At 36.3% G+C, this 24,683-nt stretch overlaps 1 protein-coding gene across 4 annotated transcripts in view; it reads right to left on the bottom strand.

Annotated features, from left to right (window-relative positions):
* The window catches only part of GckIII (Germinal centre kinase III), a 303,196-nt gene that overhangs the window by 163,672 nt on the left and 114,841 nt on the right, over positions 1-24,683 (bottom strand). For 3 of the 4 annotated variants that reach the window (XM_089104372.1, XM_089104370.1, XM_089104371.1), the window contains one exon: positions 14,650-14,874. In XM_089104372.1, coding sequence (XP_088960498.1) covers positions 14,650-14,874 — 225 coding nt within the window. Of the gene's footprint in view, positions 1-14,649; positions 14,875-20,085; positions 20,528-24,683 lie in introns of those variants that run through there. The other variant, XM_089104369.1, reaches the window with a different exon arrangement.

Genomic DNA, 24,683 nt, shown 5'->3' on the forward strand with positions numbered 1-24,683 from the left:
TAGTTATTTCGTTCAAAATATTACTTTTCCCATTATCAAAAATAGAGTTTCCGGTCTAAAAGCATCTGTGTCTAATCCTGTTAGCAAGAGTGGTAATGTCCAAACAACCTTTTGCATGTGTATTATCTGAAAATATTATTACAACATGTTTAAAGTGAGTTGTAACTGTTCCTTGAAAAATATATTCTTTTTATGATCAAATTAACATCGATTATATAATTTGAAATTATATTAATAATTTCTTCTTAACAATTTTGTTAATTTAAAATGGTTTATATAGTTATTTTATACTAAAAATTGATATTAAAATCTTTAATTCAATATGGGTACACAAACTTATGACGTAATTTCAAGGGACATGTTATCTCATGGGACGATGTTTTTGAAGTCACCCTTCCCCCCACAAACTGAAAATGTTTAAGAATTTTAATGTGGAACCTTTTTTAAATATTTCTAATGAGATAATACATAGAGTGACAAAGCCCTCAGAATCGAATTGTGAGGACAAATTTCACCATGGGACGATGTTTTTGAAATCCCCCTTCCCCTCAAGCTAAAAATTTTTCAGAATTTTACTTTAAAAGTTTTTTAAAATATGTCCAAAGCACTAAGACATAGAGAGCTACAAACATCAGAATCGCTTGTAGAAGGAAAATTATATTATGGGAAGATGTTTTTGAAATCCCCCTTCCCCCCAAATTCAAAATTTTACTTTAGAAGCTTTTTTTAATATTTCTAAAGCGCTAAGACATAGAGCGCTACAAAGATCAGAATCAACTTTAGAGGATAATTCATGTTATGGGAAGATGTTTTTGAAATCCCCCCTTCCCCCAAACTCAAATTCTCCAAAATTATACTTTAGAAGCTTTTTTAAATATTTCTAAAGCGCTAAGACATAGAGCGTTACAAACATCAGAATCAACTTTAGGTGGTAATTTATATAGGCTAATGAGGGGATGTTTTTGAAATCCCCCTTACCCCCAAACTCAAATTACAAACATCAGAATCAACTTTAGAGGGCAATTTATCTGTAAAAGAGGGGTTATTATTTCCTTACTAAATTTTTCTTCTTTTTTAAAGAGGAGGTGGATTTATACAATTACTTTTCCCCAGAAAAGAGACCAAGATGGAGCAATACCACATCGATGCAAGCTGCACGGCCATCCATCATCAGATATGCTAGCTCCATTACAAGTTCTCTGGACCAGCCAGGGCCCTCTCATGCCAGTGTCAGCTCAGCACAAACCTCTATGCAACCTGGCAGAAAATTCAAGAGGGAATGGATGGCTTCTCATAATGCATCAGTCTTGTCTACTCAAGATCGTGAGGACACCCCCCTTCAAGCTTTGCCATGGGCCTCAGGCGTACAAGTGCAGTCTGAATTTGGAAATGTAGGTATAGTACTTCTACCTTATACCTGATTATAGAAATATCTACCTATTTCTTTCCATCATTTTTTAGTTTTTTTCTTTTCACCATTTTTTTCAATACTCTAAGAGTGTATGTCAGAGATATTAAAATATTAATCCCTCGCCCCCAACCATTGTTTTAAATTTCTCTGCCCCCCTCAGAAATAGCTGAATATAATGCATTTTTATTTTTTTTATTGTCAAAGAAAGCACTCTTTTGGTTCTTTTTGAAGTTTGTGGGGAGGGGGTGGGGTGGAGGCAAGTATTTACTTAAATAATTCTAGGAGGGAGAAATTGAGTTTTGAGGATGGGGTGACAAATGGTACTTATTCAATATCCTGTTAAACATACGACTAGAAATTCTTCAACATAAATAAGGGTATTGTCTTTCTGAACTTTCTGGAGGTGGGGGTGGGGGCAAGTATTTACTTAAATAATGCTAGGAGGAATTGGGTTTTGAGGGTGGGGTGAAAAATGGTACCTATTCAGTATCCTCGTAAACATACGACTAGAAATGCCTCAGCATAAATATGGGTATTGTGTCTTTCTGAACTTTCTGGGGAGGGGTGGGGTGGGGGCAAGTATTTACTTAAATAATTCTAGGAGGGAGAAATTGAATTTTGAGGATGGGGTGAAAATGGTACTTATTCAATATCCTGGTAAACATACGACTAGAAATGCTTCAGCATAAATAGGGTATTGCGTCTTTCTGAACTTTCTGGGGAGGGGGGGTGGAGCCAAGTATTTACTTAAATAATGCTAGGAGGGGGAAATTGAGTTTTGAGGATGGGGTGTAAAATGTTACTTATTAAATGTCCTGTTAAACATACGAATAAAAATGCTTCATCATAAATAGGATTATTGCGTCTTTCTGAACTTTCTGGGGGGGGGGTTGGGGGCAATTATTTAGTTTAAATAATTCTAGGAGGGGGAAATTGAGTTTTGTGGGTGGGGTGAAAAATGAACATGGTTTTTCAACTTTATAAAATAATGGTTATTTCACATAGAAAATAAACCCTTTCTCTATGGATTAATGAAATAGCAACAACGCCTTCATTGGTTCAGTAAATATCAACATTTAGTGGACCTGAACCAATTCTAGCACCACCAATGGAGTTTAGAGATGAACCTACATTAGTTCTAGACAATATGGAATGGCATAGGGATTGTTTTGGGGACATGGCTAGCCTAGACGATTTAACTTGTGACATTGACATGAAGGACCCGGAATGGACAGATGGACAGAGCATTTAGACGATGTTAGTAGTGAATCTGTGCTGGGTACTCATATAGATATTCTGTCACAGGACAATGCAGCCGGCCTTGATCAGCTATCCCCAAACACCTTGGAATACATACTAACAGGCTTGCAGGACTTCAGGCCATCTCCTTCCATTGTAATTGAAAAAACTGGGGGTGGTGCTATCGACAATTCTATGTCACCCCCACCATTCCGGTTACTAATAGAGCTAGTAGTAGTAGTAGTAGCGATATAGCAACAACACAACTATCCCCTCTTCCAGATTTTTTTCTTTCCAGCTCTTCGTTGAACCAAAAAAAGGTATAAAGCGCCATTTTCGGTGACCCCTTTAACTCTCTAGTGTCGGGGAATAGAATAACAGATCCCCAGGCCATTACACATTTATATACTAATAAGATTCAAGCCATTCTTGAACAACAGCTGGGGATGTGGGGGGTGGGGGTCATTTTAAAAGCTTCAATAGCACTAAAAATATTTTTTTTAAATGAAAATGCGGGCGAGGTGTATTCGAAATAATTGCACACAGAGATGTTGACAATTCGCCCTCATTTATCAAATTATGAGGTTTTTCTTAATTGGGCTAGTAGTATTCAAACTAAGTGGGAAAATTATAACGAGGGGGGTAGTGGGTCGGTGGTTTTATTTATTGAAAGTTTAAATGTTAATATTTGTAGATCTTAAAAAGGATTTTATTTTAAGAGGGGGGAGTGGACCGAAGGGTATTGAATTAATATATCATTCAGATTTAGAGGGATGTCAGGGGGTACAACGAATCTGCTAATGCACATTTAAAGATTGGTGTCATGGTGTTACAGTATGAAACAGAATTTGAGGAGGATCACCGTTCCGATAAGAAGGACGTATTATTTCCAGTGAGGGCTCCTTCAATTGAATCAGTGGAAAATCGGGCGTGGCATTTATATACGCCATCCACAGAGCCTGGTTCAATTGGTCATTTTAATCTAATTACGGATATTAGTGGGGTTCTATGTGAGGGTAAAAAATGTGGGGGTGTACGTTATTACTGTCCAAAATGCCTCTCTTTGGACTGATTTAAAGTTAAAGTATCACATGAAACACTGTAAACGTCATGGATACCAGGCTGTGGAGACAGTAAATAGAGATAGAGCAACCTTACGCTTTAAAAATTTCCAAAACACGCTCCTGCAGAGCAATAAGATCGCTTTAGACTGCTAAGCGAAACTCAGAGACGTGTACCATTCGTCAAAACCAAATCGTGTTAAAATCCATGAAGCCATAGGGGTCTCTTACGCTCACGCGGAAAGAGATTCCAATAATACCATGCAAGTGCTGGATGTAGTTGAGATGTTGGGTGACGGTGAAGACTACATGCACTCGGCATTGGTCAGTCTAATCAAAACAGCGAATGGTGTCATTTTGCGCCTTCGTTACACAATCTATCCGATGCTCCTGCCACCAGATGACAGTTCGGTAACTCAAAATCGCAAACTGTGGTGAGTTTGTAAAGGATAATTTGGTGATGGTATTGAGAACGGAGGGAAAAGACCGGTGATCAGCCAGGATCACTTGTGGCAGGAAAGTATAGCGGGGGGAGTAAATTTAGAGGAGTACCACATCAGTCATGCGATTTAAAGGTTAGACAGCAATATTTCGTACCTGTTTTTATACACAATTCCAATTACGACTTAAACTTTGTTCTACCGGCGTTGGCCCGCATTGCCAAGGGTGGAGTTGTAGATGACGCATGGATAGATGGTTCTTTTTCGTATAATATCATGCCCAAATCATCGGAGAAGCTACTGCTGCTAGAATTCATGTGGAAAACAGTTGACAATGGTAACACGTGCCTGAATAAAATCCATTTTTTAGACTTTCAGCTTCTTCCCCAAATCTTTAAGCCAATTGATTCAGGTACAGAAAAGTGACAATTTTGATAGCTTCCCCCTCCTCAAACAGCGGTTCCCCGATGATGAAATGTATGATTTATTAACGTGTAAGGGTATATATCCATATGATTATTACAACTCTGGCTCGAGCCTAGATGAGGTGTCATTACTGCCCATTGAAATTTTTTACAATTCTCTTACTGAGAGTGAGTGCACCACAAGCGACTACGAATTTGCTAAGAGGGTTTGGGCAAAGGCCGGATGTAAAAATGGGTGGGATTATTGTAAACTATACTTGGCTAGTGACGTACTCACTCTTCTGGACATTGTGTGCAAAAATACGGATAAAATCTATCGGGAATTTGGGTTGGATTTAGGTTATTATTTTTCCACTCATCTGGTGATGGACTTGATACTTAAAATCAGCAAAGAAGAAATAGGTCTGATCACTGACGGGGATAAACATCTGTTTGTAGAGAGATCAATGAGGGTTGGGTATGTTTTTCACGGGGATCGTATCACGAAAACTGATCCGACCGGACAGCACACCGATGAAAAGTCAGATGCGTTTTTTTTGTATATGAATTCTCTTTTCCCGTCGGCAATGTCTCACTACTATTTGCCGTGTGGAAATTATAAATGGCTGGACAATCCGTGTGCTTCGAATTTCCCCGACATTCCTAGCGTTGAGGAGAATGAGGCACAGGGATGTTTCTTTTTAAATTGACGGTGAAATGCCCATGGGAATCCATGACTCGGTAAAAGACTTTATTTTTCCGTTCATAAATAGACCGGTGGGTAGGGACTCTCTTAGCCCTTACAATTAATCTTTAGTAGAGGATGGGAGTATGCACTGGGTACCTTCAAAGCAAAAACTAATTGCCGACCTCAACCCGAAACAGAATATCGTTGTTCATCACGTGCTATTGAAATGGATGGTGTCCAATGGTTTCAAGGTCTCAAAGATTCATAGAGCTCTCCAATTTGATCAAAAGCCTTACATGAAAACGTTTATTTACACCTTTGTCAGTAAGCGTTCACAAGCGAAAACGAAAGTTGAAAAAGAAGTCTATAAACTCATTTTGAACTCAGCTTTCGGTAAAATGTGCGAAAGCGTAAGAAACAGAGGTCGATTTGACAATTTAACCAATCCCAAAGATTGTGCTCGAATCATCATAGATCTAAACTTCAGTTTATTCACAATCATAGACTCTAATCAAGTACTCCTACACTACAAACAAAGAAGCGTTTTATTAAATAAAGATATTGCAGCCCCGAGTGAAATAACTGAAATATCCTATAAACTCATGTTGTTATTTTATTATAATGTATGCAAGGTACAGTGACCGATTGAGGGACAGGTTCAAGAGTATTACAGGGACACTGATGCACTCCTGTTAAAAGTCAAAACTGAAAATCTATTGAATGATTTGGAAAATGGCGAGTACATTAGCTTACGAATGGACTACACTAATTGGGATGAATCCCGCTACCCAGAGCTAGTGAAACGCCAGGCCCGTAATCAATTGTTAATGTTAAAATCTGAAACGGTTAGCGATCTGATATCCAGTGGTGTATTTCCTGGACCGAAGGTATACTGTGTGGAAACGCACAATAAGGATATCAAACAAGTTTGCAAGGGGGTACCTACATACTTTGAAAAAATAATTTCGACATGAGTGTTTATAGAAACTGTTCTGAAAGTAGTTTAGTCCCGAGAGCGAAAGTCCCGGCTAATTACTCTTCACAATATTAAAACTACACACCAAGAGCTGAGAAAAAGATCATATCGGCCATATCGAACAAATTCCGTGTAATTGAGGATGATGTGAAGGTACTACCACACGGTCATTATTTAATTTCAGACCGAGTTGAATGTATAGAGTACAGAAAACAACTCGGTCTAGAAAAATTAGCTTAAAAAAGTACAAATTGGGTGGGAGGGTTTTTTGGGTAATCGGTGTTTTTAAATTCTTTTTTTTTTCTATATCACAAGCAATTTTCAATATGTGTGTGTGCAAGGCAGATCAATTTCCACTATTTAATGCCAGCCCGGCCCCGGCCCACCGCAGCGGGCCCCACTTCCCTGCCCCTCGGCGCTTCCCGTGGCCGCCCCCCAGGGGGAGGAGGACCCCATTTCAAATGCTGTAAATAAAAGTGATATTATTTTAAGTGCCTTATTCTAATAAATGTTGTATTTTTTATAAATAAAAAAAGAAAAAAAAGTGTATTTATTGGTGTTTTTTCAAGTGCCTATGTAAATGTTGTATTTTTTATTATAAATAAATTAAAAAAGTGTATTTTTTCATGTTTAATGTGCTGTTTTCAATGTAGTATTTTTTAAGTATTGTTACTTTTTTATGCGTATAATAAAAGAAAATATGATTCTTTATTAGTCTTCTTCTCATTATTATTATTATTCTTGAACGGAGTAGTAGTAGAGAAATCATATATTCATGGGACAGCTATTGTCTATCGTCGGTCTTCTGACGAAACTGTTGAGGGTAACTAGTATATATTCATTAGATCATTCAGACTGATTATGTCAGGGCCGTTAATTCAGGGAAACTCAGCACTCCTGACTAAAAAGCTTGAAAATGATGATAAAATGTTTGTGGAAAAGCCGAAAAAAATCTACTGTTGTTACAGTATTTGGCAGGAGTCATACGATAAAATAAAAGCAATTGGCACGACGGGGTTGGTGCAGATACGATTCATACAGGGACTTGATGTTTTCAGCATTATTGAACCAAACTCTTGGGTGATTATTGACGATCTGGCTGAATCTATTAAAGAGTGGTCCCAGGAAATGCTACAACTGTTCGCTGTTCGCTCTCATCATGAAAGGATATTCGTTACTCTGGTTCTACACAATCTCTTTCACCAGAGCAAATGTATGGGAACATTTGGATTGAACTGCACCTACTATATCATCTACAGTTGTTCGTGATTCTAGCTCGCTAATAACTCTCAATAAACAGATATACCCCGGGGCCCCTAAATTTCTGCTCTCAGCATACAATTAGGCAACTAATAAATCCTAAGGCTATATCCTATTGGATCTTAATCAAAATACACCCGAGGATCTGCGTGTAGTCACAGATATTTTTGACACTGAAATTACAGTATATCTCCCCGTGAACACTAAAAAGACCTATTAGTTGCTATCATGACATTAAAGAAACTACATGAAAATAGACATTTATTTTCAGTTCTAAGCACTTCAAAACCCTCGCTTAGGAAAGCCATACTCAAACATGGTATTGACAATGATTTCATTAATCTAATATCTGACGTTTGTTTAAATTTGACCGAGGGTAATGTTTAACTGCCAGAAGTAGTTAAGCAACAGGCAAAGCAACATCGTTCCATTGTACGTACATTACCCTCTAAAAAGAAAGAAAAGAATTTTAAAAAGAAACGACTTCTTCAGGCGGGCGGTAGCTTTTTCACACTTTTACTGCCAATAATTGCAGGACTTGTAAACAGTTTTCTCTAGAGAATGGCAAACCCCTATAAATTGACTCCAATAGAGCTCGCTCTCTCACCCGTGGAACACTTTGAGAACAATCTGAGTAAATTTCTTGACAACGAGAATATTGAGGATGATAAAAAACTGCTTTTACTTCAAGATGCACTTCGGCGACTGGACAAACATAAGCCCTATCGTGCGAAGGCTACTGGTATTGACCACAAAAAGGAATCATCTCAGGATTCTGCTGGAACAAAATTAAAGAAGGAGGGATTGGATTCGATTGTATTTAAATTTGTAAATCTAAGGCCCCAATAATATCGTGAAAAAATAACATGACTCCTAGCCTATCTCATGAAAAGTGGTCAGCATCAAATTTAAGTTAATGACAATGGGAAGGAGATTATAATTCACAAAAAGAGCTATAATTTACTTTATTTAATCAATGCTACGTTTACAGATCTGAAATTAATTTTGTAATTTGATAATCATCTATACAACGTTCTAAATGCATTAAAATTCCCCAAAAGTCTTATTAGCAATAGACAAATTCTAAAAAAATTAAATGAACATGCACCATCATCATCAACAACAACACCATTATAATATGAAGAGGAAGAGGAGGAAGAAGAAGATTAAAAATTAATCTTGGAAAATACTAGAACACCTAGTGGAAACTTGACAATAGTGGTGAGGAAAAAGCGAAAACGTATCATGTCACCATCACCCCCATCACCAGCCACAACTAGTATACAAAAGGGTAGCGGACGTTACACTACGTGTTTACGTTCAAAATGGTTGAAGTTCTGAAAGGTGTTTATGAAAATATCGGTGAAGCGGGGAGTTTAAGTTCCCCCACCACTCTTTCCAAAGTCACTGGTGTTCACACTAAAAGTGTACACGACTATTTACAAAATGAATCCAGTTGCACTCTGCAAAGAAATCAAAAACCTCGTACTAATGATTATCGAAAAACTAAAGCCTTTTTCCCATTGCATATAATGCAAGCAGATCTCCTGACTCTAGATGAGATTCAACGACGTCACAATGCACCGTACAAGTACATTCTACTTGCAATCAGTGTTTATAGTCGTTATGAATATGCAATTCCATTGCGATCAGAGAGGCGTTGAAGTTGCTCAGGCCATTGAAAGTATTCTTGAACAGGATTTGTATAAAAAAAATCAAACGGATCGTTCCCCATTCCCGTTTACCCGTTCCCCGTGGGGGCGGGGAACGCCGCGGGGGGCCGCTGCGGTGGGGCAGCATTAAATAGTGGAATTTGTGAGGAAATTGCTCTGCCTTGCACACACACAGACACCTTGTTACTTACTTACAATTTTTTCATAATTTCCCCCGCCCCCGCGGGCGCGGGGGGACGGGGAACGCCACGGGAGGCCACTGCGGTGGGGCGGAGGGGGGCATTAAATAGTGAAATTTGTGAGGAAATTGCTCTGCCTTGCACACACACACACAGACACATTGTTACTTACTTAAAATTTTTTCATAATTTCTTGAATGAAATTTCTGCATTGTGTATACAAGAGGTGACTTCAAGAAAGAGTTTGTTGCCTATTTACAATTTCTTCATAATTTCTTGAATGAAATTTCTGTATTGTGTATCCAATAGGTGAAAACAATAAAGTGTTTATTACTTACTTGCGATTTTATCATGATTTCTTGAATTAAATATCTGTATTGTGTCCAGGAAGCGAATTCAAGAAAGCGATTGTTACTTACTTACAATTTCTTCATAATTTAATGAAATGAATAGAACTATTCTAAAGAATAAAGACGGGTTAAGCTTAAAGATATTTATTGCTTAAACGTATTAACCGATTTTTTTTTTGAGAAAAAAAACAACACATGTTTACATATAAATAGTACTTAGAGTTCACTCTTAAACATCCAGAAACGATGGTCCTATGATATAGAATAGTTTTTACCGTGTCTTATGCATTTATCATGATCAGGTATGTCCTTAGGTATCCACTGCGTGAACAGCATAACCTTGTCTTCAGGACGGTGATAACCCCCTCCAAATTTAGGACACTTAAATTCTTCTAGATTCAAAACTGGAATCCTAGGGTCACACTTTTGAATTAAAACTTTATATGTAGGTACATTACCCTTTACGTAGAGTGCTTCAAACCCAAGAAAGCTTCAAATTTCACTGACTTCCTCCTGAACATTTCTCAGTTCCTGACCAGTATTATCAAGTAGTGTAATCACTCTATCCTAGAATCCCAGTCTGTTTATGTGACGTAATGTAGTACTCTACAAGCTTTTATCATGCTCAAACATGTTATAGTTCACTATCGAATGATAACAGTCAATTTCTCGGAGTTCCATAGACATTAATAAAAATGCACATTCAAATATAACACCACAAGATGATTTTTTCAAACCAATAAATACGGTTTCATACAGTCTTATCATCTTGGAAGCTATTAATGTAGTTGTTAAGTAGATAAGTACTTCATCAAACTTTTATATATTCGATCAAGGTTGAATGGAGTTATGGCTAGGGGGGTGAGTCCTAAAACCATCTGAATTCATTGTGGGGAGGAGTCATAAAACCCATAGAATTCATTGCGGGGAGGAGTCATAGAACTCTCGGTATCTATTGCATGCAAATGAAGTGTGGAAATTACATTTTTTTTTTTATTTCTGTATTGTGTATCCAAAAAGTGAATTCAAGAAAGAGTGTGCTACTTACTCACTTACAATTTTTTTCATAATGAGAAATCCGACAACGGATGATGATAGAGAATTTATTCATTCTAATAGATAGATTTTTTCAATGTTATCCGAGGTATCCGACAAATGATATCGATAAAGAATGTTAATAAAGAATTTGTTCAATTTGATACTTAAATTATGTCAGTGTTATCAAACGTATCTGTCAAAAGACATTGATAAGGAATTTATTCACTCTGATACTTTGATTTTGTCAATGGTATCCCAAGTATCTGTCAATAGATGTTGATAAAGAATTTATTCATTCTTATACTTCGATTTTCTCTATGTTGACCTATCTATCCGATATATCATGTATGTAAATTCCTTTTCTTACATCTCCGATGTTTTAATAGACATTCTAAACGTTCGATATGCTAGCTTACTCTAAAAATAATGAACACATAACAATGTAATGCATAGTATATTTTTAATGAAATAATGTCATGTAGTATATTAATATAAAAAAGATATATTATTATGAATTATTAATATCTATGAACAACTTTGGACATTTTGAATCTGTTTCATAAGATACTTAACCATGTTCTCTCTTGGTACTATAGCTATTGTCTTCCCCTAGTTCGTAATCAGTAGAATAATCATTATTCCATTTTGAGTCATACACAATTTTTATTGGTGTGTCATCGACAGGCTCAATATGCTTTTCATATTTGGTATTATTTGATTTATTGACTGTTTGATTAATGGCGGTAACGTTTGCTGGTACTTTGCTTTTCATCGATTCATCTTTATACTCCTTAGTGATATTTTCTGCCAATGCCCTTTTTATTTTTCTAGCAATTTCACTGTCTATTATCACACTATTTTTACACAGGTAACTATTCCGGCACGTAGACAGTATATGGTTTATGATATTAGTAGAAGAGTTTGCCTTTCTTTTCCTCTTTCCTTTCATTTTAATGCTAATACCCGAAAGCTGACGATATGGTTTAACACTGGGTAACATGTTACCACAAGTACTAGCAACAAGATGCCCCTCCTTATCAACTATTATTTTTATGTGGGCATTCTCTTTGAGTGCAATACTCTCCGGGGATCTCAATCTCGCATATCGACCATCATAAGAGTTAAATGGTTTTGGTACTCCAAAGAAATTTAATTCCTTACTGTTATGACAATGCAAGCAAACGTTTTCAATAGTGCTACCACTTGTACTTATTTCAAAGTTTAAATAAGTCTCTTTGTCAGCATTCAATTCTACAATAACACTATCATGTGAACACACTTTATTAAAATGCTTCATCTTCACTTTGTAGAGATATTAGTTATGTGTTTATCTTTCCACTGTGTAAAAAATACTGATTTAATACATGCAATAAACTAGGTAGTGTCGATAACCGGCCATAGAGCAATAGTGGGAAAGCCTTATCGTGTCTCTGGGCCTGCATAGAGTACAATTGTTAGAGCCATAAAAATATCTGTCGAGGAGGTATCATTAGCAATAACCTATTTCTAATGAAGCATTTCAAGTCACCTGTTTACCGGGTACTAAATAACTACCATTTAACCCCCCCCTCAAAACTTAATTTACACCCTAGCATTATATTGGCTTACACTGAAAATAATTGAACCGAAAAAAATAAAAGTCCAATGATTATTTACTAGTTGGAGTGACAAACACAGCGCAACATTTAGGTAGATAAGAATAAAAAAGAGAATATTGAGAATCAATAGCCTTTTGTTCACTATTATACATGAATAAACTGATTTAGTCGAGGGAATGAATCCTCTTTCTAGAAGTCCTATTCCTACAAGTTAAGTTAGAATAAAAGAATGAGGTATCGGTTTTAGTCGGATCAGCAATAACATTTAAAATGAAAAGGCGTAATAGTGGGTCTAACTCGTAGCATTGTTAAGTTCAGTTAAGCTATGAATGCATAAAAATGTTTTGTTTTTTTTAAATACGATGTATGAAAAAAAAATACAATTTCAACTATTACCTACACTTGAAATTTATTCAGAATATTAATAGGGGGGCACCCCCTTCCTTCCAACTATTCCTACAAGTCCTATTCCTACAAGTTAAGTTAGAATAAAAGAATGAGGTATCGGTTTTAGTCGGATCAGCAATAACATTTAAAATGAAAAGGCGTAATAGTGGGTCTAACTCGTAGCATTGTTAAGTTCAGTTAAGCTATGAATGCATAAAAATACAATTTCAACTATTACCTACACTTGAAATTTATTCAGAATATTAATAGGGGGCACCCCCTTCCTTCCAACTCCTCTTTTTTTCTCTACAACAATTACCCCCTTTAGTAAATACACACGCGTTCATAAAATGCCCGTCTCATTAACTTTCTAGTCGAAACAGCTGTTATGGACAAGTGGAATTTATCTGCACATTCTTGTGCAATTCATATCAATAACAAAAAACCAGTCTGATTATCTTATACACCCTTGACTAGTTTCAAAACATGCTTGGCCACTTTGTAGGTAAAGGATTGGTCGCTTTTTACAATGCGTACGTCAAACGACACTGCATATTCTTGTGCAATTCCATGTATTTTTTCATGTATTTTTCATTTCAATAGTATGGATACTACTAATGATAATGAGAAGGCACTGCGAGATGGTACTGATGCCTCGCAGGGCGGTTTGGCTACCCAAGGAAAGGGAGCTGGTTTTGAGGTCCCGTGGGATGGTACTGATGCCTCACGGGATGGTTTTTGTTGCACTGCGAGATGGTACTGATGCCCCGCAGGGCGGTTTGGCTACCCAGGAAAAGGGAGCTGGTTTTGAGGTCCCGTGGGATGAGAAAAAAAAAGGTGGAAAGGGGGCTTGTTTTGAGGTCCAGTGGGATGAGGTTGATGCCTCACGGGATGGTTTTAATGCGTGGCGCTAATAGTTATGTAGATATATCAACAGTAGTACTGCCATTTGTCGAACCACAAGTTAGTACAGCAAAACCAAATAGGTCAAAACCGAGGCGTTCCACAGCAATAAAACCCCGAGGATTTTATTGGTAATAATATTTTGACGTCATTGCAGCAGGGTATGCCAATCAAACTGCAAAGGTTGACATATCTATTCCATTATTTATAAGTTTATGCAATTTCATTTATTTGTCGCTGGTATTTTCAGGATAAATTAGCCCTTCTCGGTCCTTCCTTTTGCCCTAATCGGAAGTTTATATATAATCCCAACTTTTCTTGTCCTCTCAAATTCAGGGGTATGGGGAACAAGTCTATTTTAAAGTATACAGAGAAAAGTGAAGTGTTAGAATTTCCAGTTTCCGACTACGGTTGTTAGTGTGGTTCATTTATACTATGTAAGTGTTTACTTATGCAAGTATTGTGTAGTGTTTATATTATGTAATTGTTTACTAGTTTATACTGAAGAATGTTAGTAGGTGAGGAGTGAATAATTTGGGAAGGGAATGTTTAGAATGCATTTAAAGTTTGATAGTTTAATTAGAAGGGGAGAATTCAAATTTGGGAAACTTAACTTAAAAAAGGGGGGAGAATCTGTAGAGCATTTAGAGCATCCATTCGAGAAGCTTCTCCGGGTGTCGCATTCTTAGTCATTTGGGCATGTATATGTCAACGATAGCAGTCCAGGGGGGGCTCTTGGGGCTAAAGCTAGTCGTGGGAAAGGGCTCGTTCCCAGGCCTGGAACTTCCGTTCCAGGAAAGTTATATTCTTGGTTCATTTAAAAAGGCAGTCCATCTTTCGCCTTCGTCGTAGCTAGTTGTTCTTGTGCTACCTTATTTTCTCTATGTGTATTCTCACGTTATTTAATAAAGACCATGTACCAACGTTTATCGTCTATCTTTGGAATTTACGTAAACCATTACATCTGCTAATATAAAAGGGCATACAAATAAAGAAATAAAAAGAGAGGTTTACACTAGTAATGCATGATGTTAATACTTACTTTGAGGTAGGAACCATAATATTTAGTGACATAAGGACTGTCACACTGGGATAAAACCATAATTTCTTGTTGAATATCTTCTATTTCATCTTCAGCTTCTTCTAGGTCAATGATTTTGATGGCAACAACTTGTTGTGTTCTATTGTCAATCCCTTTGAACACTTCACCGAAGGAACCTTTTCCGATTCTCTCTTGTTTTGTAAACAATAACTCAGGATCGAGTTTCTGCAATTAAAGTAAAAGCGTAAATAAGTAGTAAAGTAGTAAATAATAAAACTTAATTTTAATAAATCAAAGGGTATTGATCGTGAACCATGACAGTTTAAGAACTAATATACAATTGTTGGATATATGGCCCCCTCCGGAAATAAATTGCATTGCATGCCCTCTTTCTGGAAAACCTTGAGGAATCATAGCTGAGATCCTATTACTATAATGCCACGTTATTGAGGTAAGCTGTTTAGGACAAAAGACGCCTGGCTAATTTTAATACAACTTGCTTTTTTATTCCTTATTAACGATAATTTTCACTTGTCTCTCTCTTAAACGCCACCCTCACTTTCCAATCAATTTCTAATCCCAAATAGCAGAATCGAGCAACCTCTCACAATAACTTAAACGGGGACGAGGCACACGATGACGTTTGGAACCTACCAGGTTATATGGAAAACGACAGGAGACTCGAAAAGGAAACAAATAGTTTATGCAAAACCGAGATGTCTTCCATTGTCTGAAATGCCGAAAAAAAAAAATACATTTTTAGCTCGCTACTTTATAATTTCTCCGAAGGGTAGGGGGTTCCTTCGGTACTGTTCTATTTACAGGGCTCTTTTATATAGTGCTAGTTTGGTTAATGCTAATGAAATAAAATAAAATACAATGAATATATAATAGTTTAGGAACAAATTTGGGCTGTATATTTGCACATTAGGGGGGTGGGGGGCAAAGTATACCATATATTAAATACGTAACTTAACCTAACCTAGGTACCTTTCCCCCCCCTAAGCCCCCCCCCCAAAAAAAAAAAACAATTTAAATACAGTTCTTGCCTTTGTTTATATACCAGAAGGCATTTTAAACCTGTTTTCATCAGGCGTCTCGATCTATTTCGTGATTATTTGAAAAAAACTACGTTTTCTAAAGAGTTAAAGAGGCTGAGTTACAAGGTCGAACCTTAAAACGTACAGGGATTAGGAGGCACAGTTGGGGCTGCCGCCCCAAAACCCCCGCTTTCGCAGCCTTTAAATAAAAAAAAGTTTTTAAACTGAAAGTAAGGAGCGACATTAAATCTTAAAACGAACAGAAATTATTCCGTATATGAAAGGGGCTGTGCCCTCCTCAACGCCTCGCTCTTTACGCTAAAGTTTGACTTTCTCACAGCTCTTTTTTTAAACATTAAAAACTTTAGCGTAAAGAGCGAGGCGTTGAGGAGGGCACAGCCTCTTTCATATACGGAATAATTTCTGTTCGTTTTAAGATTTAATGTCGCTCCTTACTTTCAGTTTAAAAAACTTTTTTTTTATTTAAAGGCTGCGAAAGCGGGGGTTTGGGGGCGGCAGCCCCCCAACTGTGCCTCCTAATCCCTGTACGTTTTAAGGTTCGACCTTGTAACTCAGCCTCTTTAACTCTTTAGAAAACGTAGTTTTTTTCAAATAATTTCTGCACGTTTTTGTACAGTTTATTACTTATTATTGCTTGACTAACTGTTAGCTGATCGGGTCAGGAGTTAAAGTTGGGGGGCCGCCCCCCCCCAAACTTCCCCCTCTTGAACATTCTTGTGTTAAGGCTTTTAATTCCTGAATACTCAAATCACGTCGTACAGGGTGCCTCCTAATCCCTGTATGTTTTAAGGTTCGAACTTGTGACTCAGCCTCTTTAACAGCCCCCCAACTGTGCCTCCTAATCCCTGTACGTTTTAAGGGTTGACCTTGTAACTCAGCCTCTTTAACTCTTTAGAAAACGTAGTTTTTTTCAAATAATACACATAAACAGGTTAGACATGCTTTGTTATGAAAATTGACGCGCAGATATTTTCATAACAAAGCATGTCTAACCTGTTTATCTGTATTATTTGAAAAAAACTAAGGTTTTTCGTAAATGTAAATTCGGGGGATAATTTTTTCGGTCTGAAAATATCAAAAGGCCCTAACAGGTCGAATTCTGCTTCGAATGAGTCCTCATTCAACCGGATCCGTTGCCAACTGTGGCCTGTAGGCGTGGCTAAGAAAAAAGAAAGAAATGATGATGAATTTTAAGTGGCTATATTTGGTTTTTTGAAAACAGGGAAGGAGTGATCGGATTGAGCTGAAATTTCGAGGATAAGCTCCCGGGCCCTAGGAAAGCTTAACCTCTAAATTTCAGCCCAATCGGACAACGTTAAAGGGGGCTGTGGTGGGAGGGTCCAAACTTCCGGCCCAGTTTACTCCATGAAGATAAAGTCGGAGGAGGATGAAATAGTGCAAGTGTCTTAGTTTGAGCTTGGGCTACAAAATGAGATCAATGTCGTCTCTCTGCGACCTCTAGGACCTGAAATCACTTAACATTGTGATGGGTTGCCTCTCTATAGAGGCACAAGTGTGCCTCCTTGACTGGTATGCTTTGCCGTATTTAAAAGAGCCCGGTTAATAGAACAGTACCGTTCCTTCTTAACAATCTTAAGGAAGTACCACTATTCTAATGTGTAATGTGTACAGATTCGGATACAGTCATTCCTTTAGCCTTCACCAATCAATATGATGTCATAACAATGAGGATTATTGTACAATACATTTTCGTTTTGGTCACCCCACATGCTACTCTGGAATCACTACTAATGTCCAGACAACTATTTCATAAGGCTTTACCGCAATCCCCTGAAAAACGGGGTTCTTGGCCCCCTCCTAAATGGCACCCGTGTAAGATGCACATCTGATTCTGTTTCGACGCAACTTATGGGCGCAAAGTGATTTAATTAAGGCCTTCTAACTCTCAGGTACTGACACGTCAGAAAGAACAAAAAAGTGACAACCGTAAATAGCTGATTTAAAGCACTGTAATAATTATGAAGGTTAGTGAAACTTGGCAACTAAACTTGTTTCGTTGTTCGAGCTCTTGCGCTTAAAATGATAGTTAACATGGAGAGTAGCTATCCCTGCGGGGGGTCGTAAACTTGTCTAAAGGGAAAGTTATCAGTCGATTATCCAGTGTCTTCCCTTGAAATAGTTGATCTTTTTGTTTATTTCATAAATATTTCTTATCTCTCTGATTTTAAGCCTTTTTTCTGCCTCTCCTTAAAAAAAATGGCCTTATTCCAGGCAAGTATTGGTTATATGTATCTATGCTTAGGGTGACGCAATAGGAAGAAAAATGATTCATATTTCTATATTTCATTTTTTCTGAACTGTGGATAATCTCCAACCTGTACAGAAATTTATTCATATCGAGCTTGATTCAAAGGAACATGTAATAAGATTACTATATAGTGTCTCATTAATAAAGAATTTAATACGAGCCGCAAAGCAGAATAAAATCTTATCGAAATAGGCCTACCCTTTGCCAAGGATATCTTATTCATATAAGCAAGGCTTTTCGAAAGTCATATCCTTAATAACGTTTTGAAAAGGATCTAACAGAAAAAGCAGCTAACAGAAATGTACCTTTTCGACCATTAGTTTTTTTTTACAATGTTACACCATTATCCATATCAACATGGAATTGGGTAGCAGACACCTTTCCTACAATGTCAATTTCCTTTATAACAATCGACGGGAATCTTGTTGGGAACCAGGCATTTGAGAAATGCGAAATCGTGAACATAAGCTTTGTTACCCGGAATTTCAAACAATCGTGCTTTATATTTGCTCCAAAACATTCAATATTATAGAAGCAAATTCCTTGCTATTCTTAAAATAAGCAACTTATGCCACAAAACTGTAACTTAAGAAGATTTAAAAAGTAAAGAACATAACGTCACTGTCACATCTAAAGGTTGAGTCGGAGTCTTACACACTTTTGAGATAATTGCCAAAACATATTGCTAAGCTGTTCTCAAAGGGAAGGATCAGTATGATTAACTCATATTTGAATAAACATAGCCATGTTGATCCTCCCTTTGAGAACAACTTACCAAACATTTTATTGGCAATTTTCTCAGATTTGTGAATTTGTCCGATACAACCTTAGGCGCGTAACTATCTTACCAGTACGAATCAAACTTTTTATCAGCAGTGCAGTCGATAACGGCCATAAACTACAACTTATTTCCCTAAATTGGAAATTTTAGATACAACACAGTCGCTCTGATAGTAATTAGCTTAACAATTGCCTAGACGCGTTATAAGACTAATTGTCCATAGTTCGAACCAGGGCAACAGTGCATTTTATGTGTTGTTCGAAACTAAACACTAATTAAAAATATTCTTCAGTCTTCAGGGATTAAACTTGGAAAGTTTCTATTTTCTGTTTTTTTATGAGCCAGTTCTAGTATACTAAGTTCCAGTCCCCCCTCTCTCCACACTAATTCCCGGATATGCCCCTAGACTAAGCACTAAATTTGCTGATTTTGCTGGTTTTTGCATTATTTTTCCCGCATATTCTGCATCAACATGACTCATAATGCTATTTGAATAAAGTCTTCGAAATCACCAATATTAATGTTTAAAGTGGCTCCAATATCAGTGGCTCCAATTCACAAAGTTTTGGGGCGTATTTTTCAAAATCTAGGGGGCATTTTTTACAATAAAAATACCAGAAGAGGGTATTTTTCAATGAAAATACTAAAATAGGACATTTTTCAATGAGAATACCAACAAAAGGAAATTTCCAAATCTAAAGGAGGGTAAAATCTAGGGGACCAATCCCCACCCTCTACAATCTTGCCACCGGGATGTCAAGTACTACGGGGGGGGGTTTGAGAGCTTCACTTGAGCTCGATGAAACTGAAAAAAAAAAAAAACTCTGGAAATCAAATCAAAGGAAAATTTATGAAGTTATTATTATGGTGTTTGATTAGAAAACGGAATAAACAGAATTGTTGTTGACTGTTAATATGCTGTTAACTAAACTAGTATTTGACTGCAATTCAGGGCCGATGAAAGTTGTGAAGGACCTGAGGGCACTTATATGGTGCCTGACATCCTTTTTAGTAAGAATGTCAAAAACATATGCTAATAGGGAAGAAGCTATAGGAAATAACGAGATTTTCAAAGTTTTTTGCAAAGATCATCAGAATGTTCTTGTATTTTGACGTTTTTACCAAACGTGTATCAAAGGGCCCTTAGGAAAAAATCTAGGAGAGCAGACCCCAATCCCTCTGAGCGCAGGCATAATCGAACAAACACAACGGTATGTCTACTTTTATGCTGGGGGCCTCTTAGATTGAACATGGTATGCTCCAAGATACCCAAGAAGTTTCGTCTTCCCGATCTTGATCTTCCTAAATCTAATTTCGCCACTTACCGCTGCTGCCCTCGGTTTAGCAGGAAGTGAATAAGTGCTCCATCGATTAATCTGATGGTTTTTCAAATTCTTCAATTCCACATTACTCCTCGGCACTGCATAACCATTATTCATTACACCTTGACCACAATACCTCAAATCAATATTGCTTTGTACTTTTTTCACATTATTCAACTTATCCCTTCTTGGGCTATCATATAAAGGCGAGGTTTTATTCGGTATACTAGGATTATACAAATTTGAATTCGAAAACGATTTCCCACCAGCAGCTAGCGGCATCCAGGAGGACGAAGTAGATGACGAAATTAAGGATATTCCACCAGAACTTCCAAAGCTTTCTTTTTTATCCTTATTGGATTTCTTTTTATCTCTTAAACCCATGATTCAAGGATCACTGAACCATACTGATAGGCTAAATTAAACTTCACTATGGAATTGAAAAAAAAATTATCTATGTTTACTCAGTACTCAAATAGTGACTACTAAATCTATAAGCATTTCGAGTTTCAAAGCCCGTTATAAGTTTGGAATGCTTACAGCAAAAGCTTTAGGCCAATCACTGATAGGGTGTGACATAATTTTAGTTTTTTCCGTATGCGGAAAAATAGCATCCAACAACTAATCAACTTTCCATATCTTACTTGAAATGTAAAATTGGTATCATACTCGCTCAGAAATAGTTCACATTCTAATTCAACAGTGCATTGTAACTAATTTTTTCTAATGAATCAAAATTCAAGTCTCAGGGGCACGGATGACCGTTAAAGGTTGGAGCACTGGAACAATATATATATATATATATATATATATATATATATATATATATATATATATATATATATATATATATATATATATATATATATATATATATATATATATATATATATATATATAACACAAATATTGACGAAGACCACACTGCCTTTCCATATCAAACAAACACAACTTAAAAACAATAGGGATTTTTTTTTTCCAAGACAGTGCAATTTAAATCGGTGTAAACAAACACAACTTAAAAACAATAGGGAATTTTTTTTCCAAGACAGTGCAATTTAAATCGGTGAATATTTCGGCCCTATGTCCAAGGGCCGTCTTCAGCACAACATTAAAGAAAAAATATATATAAAAACAAACTTACATTAAAATACGAAGTTTAAAACTAAAAATGCTTTTAAAAAACGCTTTTAAAAAACCTTTAAAACAGCCCCAGTATCCTTACTTCAACGAAGTCCAACCAGGACTCTCAAACAAACACAACTTAAAAACAATAGGGAATTTTTTTTTCCAAGACAGTGCAATTTAAATCGGTGAATATTTCGGCCCTATGTCCAAGGGCCGTCTTCAGCACAACATTAAAGAAAAAATATATATAAAAACAAACTTACTTTAAAATACGAAGTTTAAAATTAAAAATGCTTTTAAAAAACGCTTTAAAAAATTTTATTTTTATTGTTTTTAAGTTGTGTTTGTTTGACACCGATTTAAATTGCACTGTCTTGGAAAAAAAAATTCCCTATTGTTTTAAAGTTGTGTTTGTTTGTTTGATATATATATATATATATATATATATATATATATATATATATATATATATATATATATATATATATATATATATATATATATATATATATATATATATATATATATATATATATATATATATATATATTCCTTCTCCTCTCACCCACAGAAGAAAAAAATAAATATATATATATATATATATATATATATATATATATATATATATATATATATATATATATATATATATATATATATATATATATATATATATATATATGTGTGTGTGTGTGTGTGTGTGTGTATTTATATAACATGTGTGTGTGTGTGTTTATAGGGTGTGCGTGTAACGCAACCCCCTTCAACTCTATCCTTGTGGCTCAACCGCGATCAAACCAACCTTCTTTCTAATCAACCTCCATTGGAGTCAATCCCATGCAATTCAACCACCGTCTAACTCGACCCCCCATTCAAATTAACTCTATGCTATTCAATCCCGTTCAACTCAGCCCCGTTTATCTCAACCCTCATTCGATTGCACCCCATTTAACTCACCACCGTTTAACTCAACCCTGTTCAAATCAGCCCTCATTGAATTTAATACAAGTTTAACTCAACCCTTGTTAAAACTAATAGAAGCCCAAGAATTGCTCTGGTTTCGTGAGGAACTTCCAGCTTATATTACCAAGACTACACTTAAGGTCGCAATTGACGTTTTGATAACATTACTAGGTTTAAGATTTAAAATGAAATCAAGTTTTTGGGGCAACACCTTTTTGCAGAAGAATTTAGACGAGAAAAAAGGAATAAAATTTGCAACTAAAAAGTATTAGTCAACGATAAAAATTATTCAATTGTAATAAATTTATCACATGCATTGAACGGGCGCCAATAATCAAAATCTTGGGGCAGGGAAATATGACAAGGGCGCCAATAATTGACCAAATTGAAAAATTTATTTTAAAAAAGTGAAAAACAGAAAAAAAAAGAATAAGGCATGAGGGTACCAGAAAAAATCTTGGAGGGGGGTACCACCCATCCCCACCCCCTGCATCCGCCAGTGACATGTCCACGATATTACCCCACAATATGTATTCTCTTTCTTCGTCTAATGTAGTTTTCAACAAGCTCTTCTGCCCATACATTTCATTGCATAATTTTTCAACTTGGGGCACCCGCAGAGGGGCAGACAAAACATTTTTCCTCACACTGAAGAACCTAAAAGCGCACAATTTTGAAGTATTTTAATTTTCAGTTTAGGGACATTTTGTGGCAAATTTCGAAGATCCGACTAATTTGACTGCTGAAAGATAAACACACCATGTGATTTACCATCTAACGTTCTTTCTGAGTACAATAATCGCCAATACAGAGTTTCTTCCCAAATTCCTATAGGCTGTAAACAAAACGTTACTGATTTGTTGTTATTTTTTATTTGGTATTATTTAGTATCACGTAACAACCGTTGATGAGAAATAAGAACAGAAAAATAATGCAAACCCACAAAATCAACAAAGTTTTGTATATAGCCTCGGGGCACATCCTTAAAATACAGTGATACTAATTCCAGGAAGCCACACCATCGTTTCTCAATGCTAAAATGATAAAAAGAGCATTTAAAATATATAAATATATTTTACAAATACGAAATTCCTCCCAAACAAAATATCCCCCCCCCATACAATTCCATCCTCTCTGAAAATTCCCGCAAAAACTTTCTTGTGGACGATTCTGTCTGAAATATTTCCCTTAGCGCTTTTATTTGAAAAAAAAACCTTTAATTTCTGATCGTTTTCTAAGTCATGCTGGAAATCACTCCTTCGTGGAAGTTTTCCCGGAAATGCCCCACCCCCCAATGGAAGGTTGCTCCCGCAGAACATTCCCCAGTGGAGAATTTCTTCCATGGAAAATACTTCAAAGAAGAAATCCCCTAGACATTTCCAAACGCGCTGAAAATTTCCCCGGACGATCACCCCGGAACATCTTCACATGTAAAAAAATGAGTCGGCAAAGAGAAAGTAAGACAAATAAAAAGAATTTCGTATAGGAGTTCTGGCAAATTCCCTCACCGAGTTTAATGGGAATGAAATACATGGGGTTGAGTTGCATGGAAGTTGAGCTAAATATATGCTGAGTCAAATTAAGGTTCAGACGAGTGGACTAATTTCAGGGGTTGAGTTGAACGCCGTTGAGTTGCATGGGGTTGAATTAATTTGGGGTTGAGCCGCATGGGGGTATAGTTGAATGAGGGTCGAGATGAACCGGGTTGAATTTTATGGGGTTGAGTTACACGGAGGTTGAGAGGAGAGAGGGTTGATTTGAGTGGGGTGGAGTTGAATGAGATTGGGTTTAAAGGGTTTGAGCTGAATCGGGTCGATTTGCAATGGAACCATGTTTGAAGCTAAACTGTACAATCTTGAAATGCAAAATTTTTCAGAATTATTTTGGAACCATAAGAGTGACGATAGGTTTTAAATTGGAAACTGAAAATTTAACCTCATAAATGGCAATTCCATAAACAATTTCATGGAGTTATAACTATTCTAAAAAAAAAATCGAAGACTGTAGAAAATCTTGAAAACACACTAAAAAGTGCGAGATATTCAGATATTTAGGTTAAATTAAGTTAAGGGCCTTTCAAAACATCAGATTAAAAAAAATAAAAAAAAAATAAAAAAAAAGTAAAAAAAAAGTAAAAAAAAAATCTTTGGATTACACTGTATAATAAAGATATATAGACATTACAAAACTGAAATTTACCACATTATTTTTATAGTTGGGCCTAAGCCAAAAGCCAAATACTGAAATTAATAAAAAAGAAACTTTATAGTAAGAGATTCCAGATACCTAACCAATACAATAGAATTTCCGGGTGCCTAGAACAATGCTTCTGGATCATACTTTTTTTCCTATTTCTTTTCCTCGTCGCGTGAATACAAAATGAAAACGTGAAAGGCTACTTTAGTATTACAGAAGTTTTTTTTCCAGTTTTTGTTCTTTTAGAATATTAATTAGAAAACATTCAGAAAAAAAGTTTTTCGAAAGAAAGGGAAGAGCTACCTTAAATGTAA

This window comes from Artemia sp. Qi Xiang Cuo, chromosome 18, assembly GCF_049724085.1.
Source record: "Artemia sp. Qi Xiang Cuo chromosome 18, ASM4972408v1, whole genome shotgun sequence".
NCBI lineage: Eukaryota > Metazoa > Arthropoda > Branchiopoda > Anostraca > Artemiidae > Artemia > Artemia sp. Qi Xiang Cuo.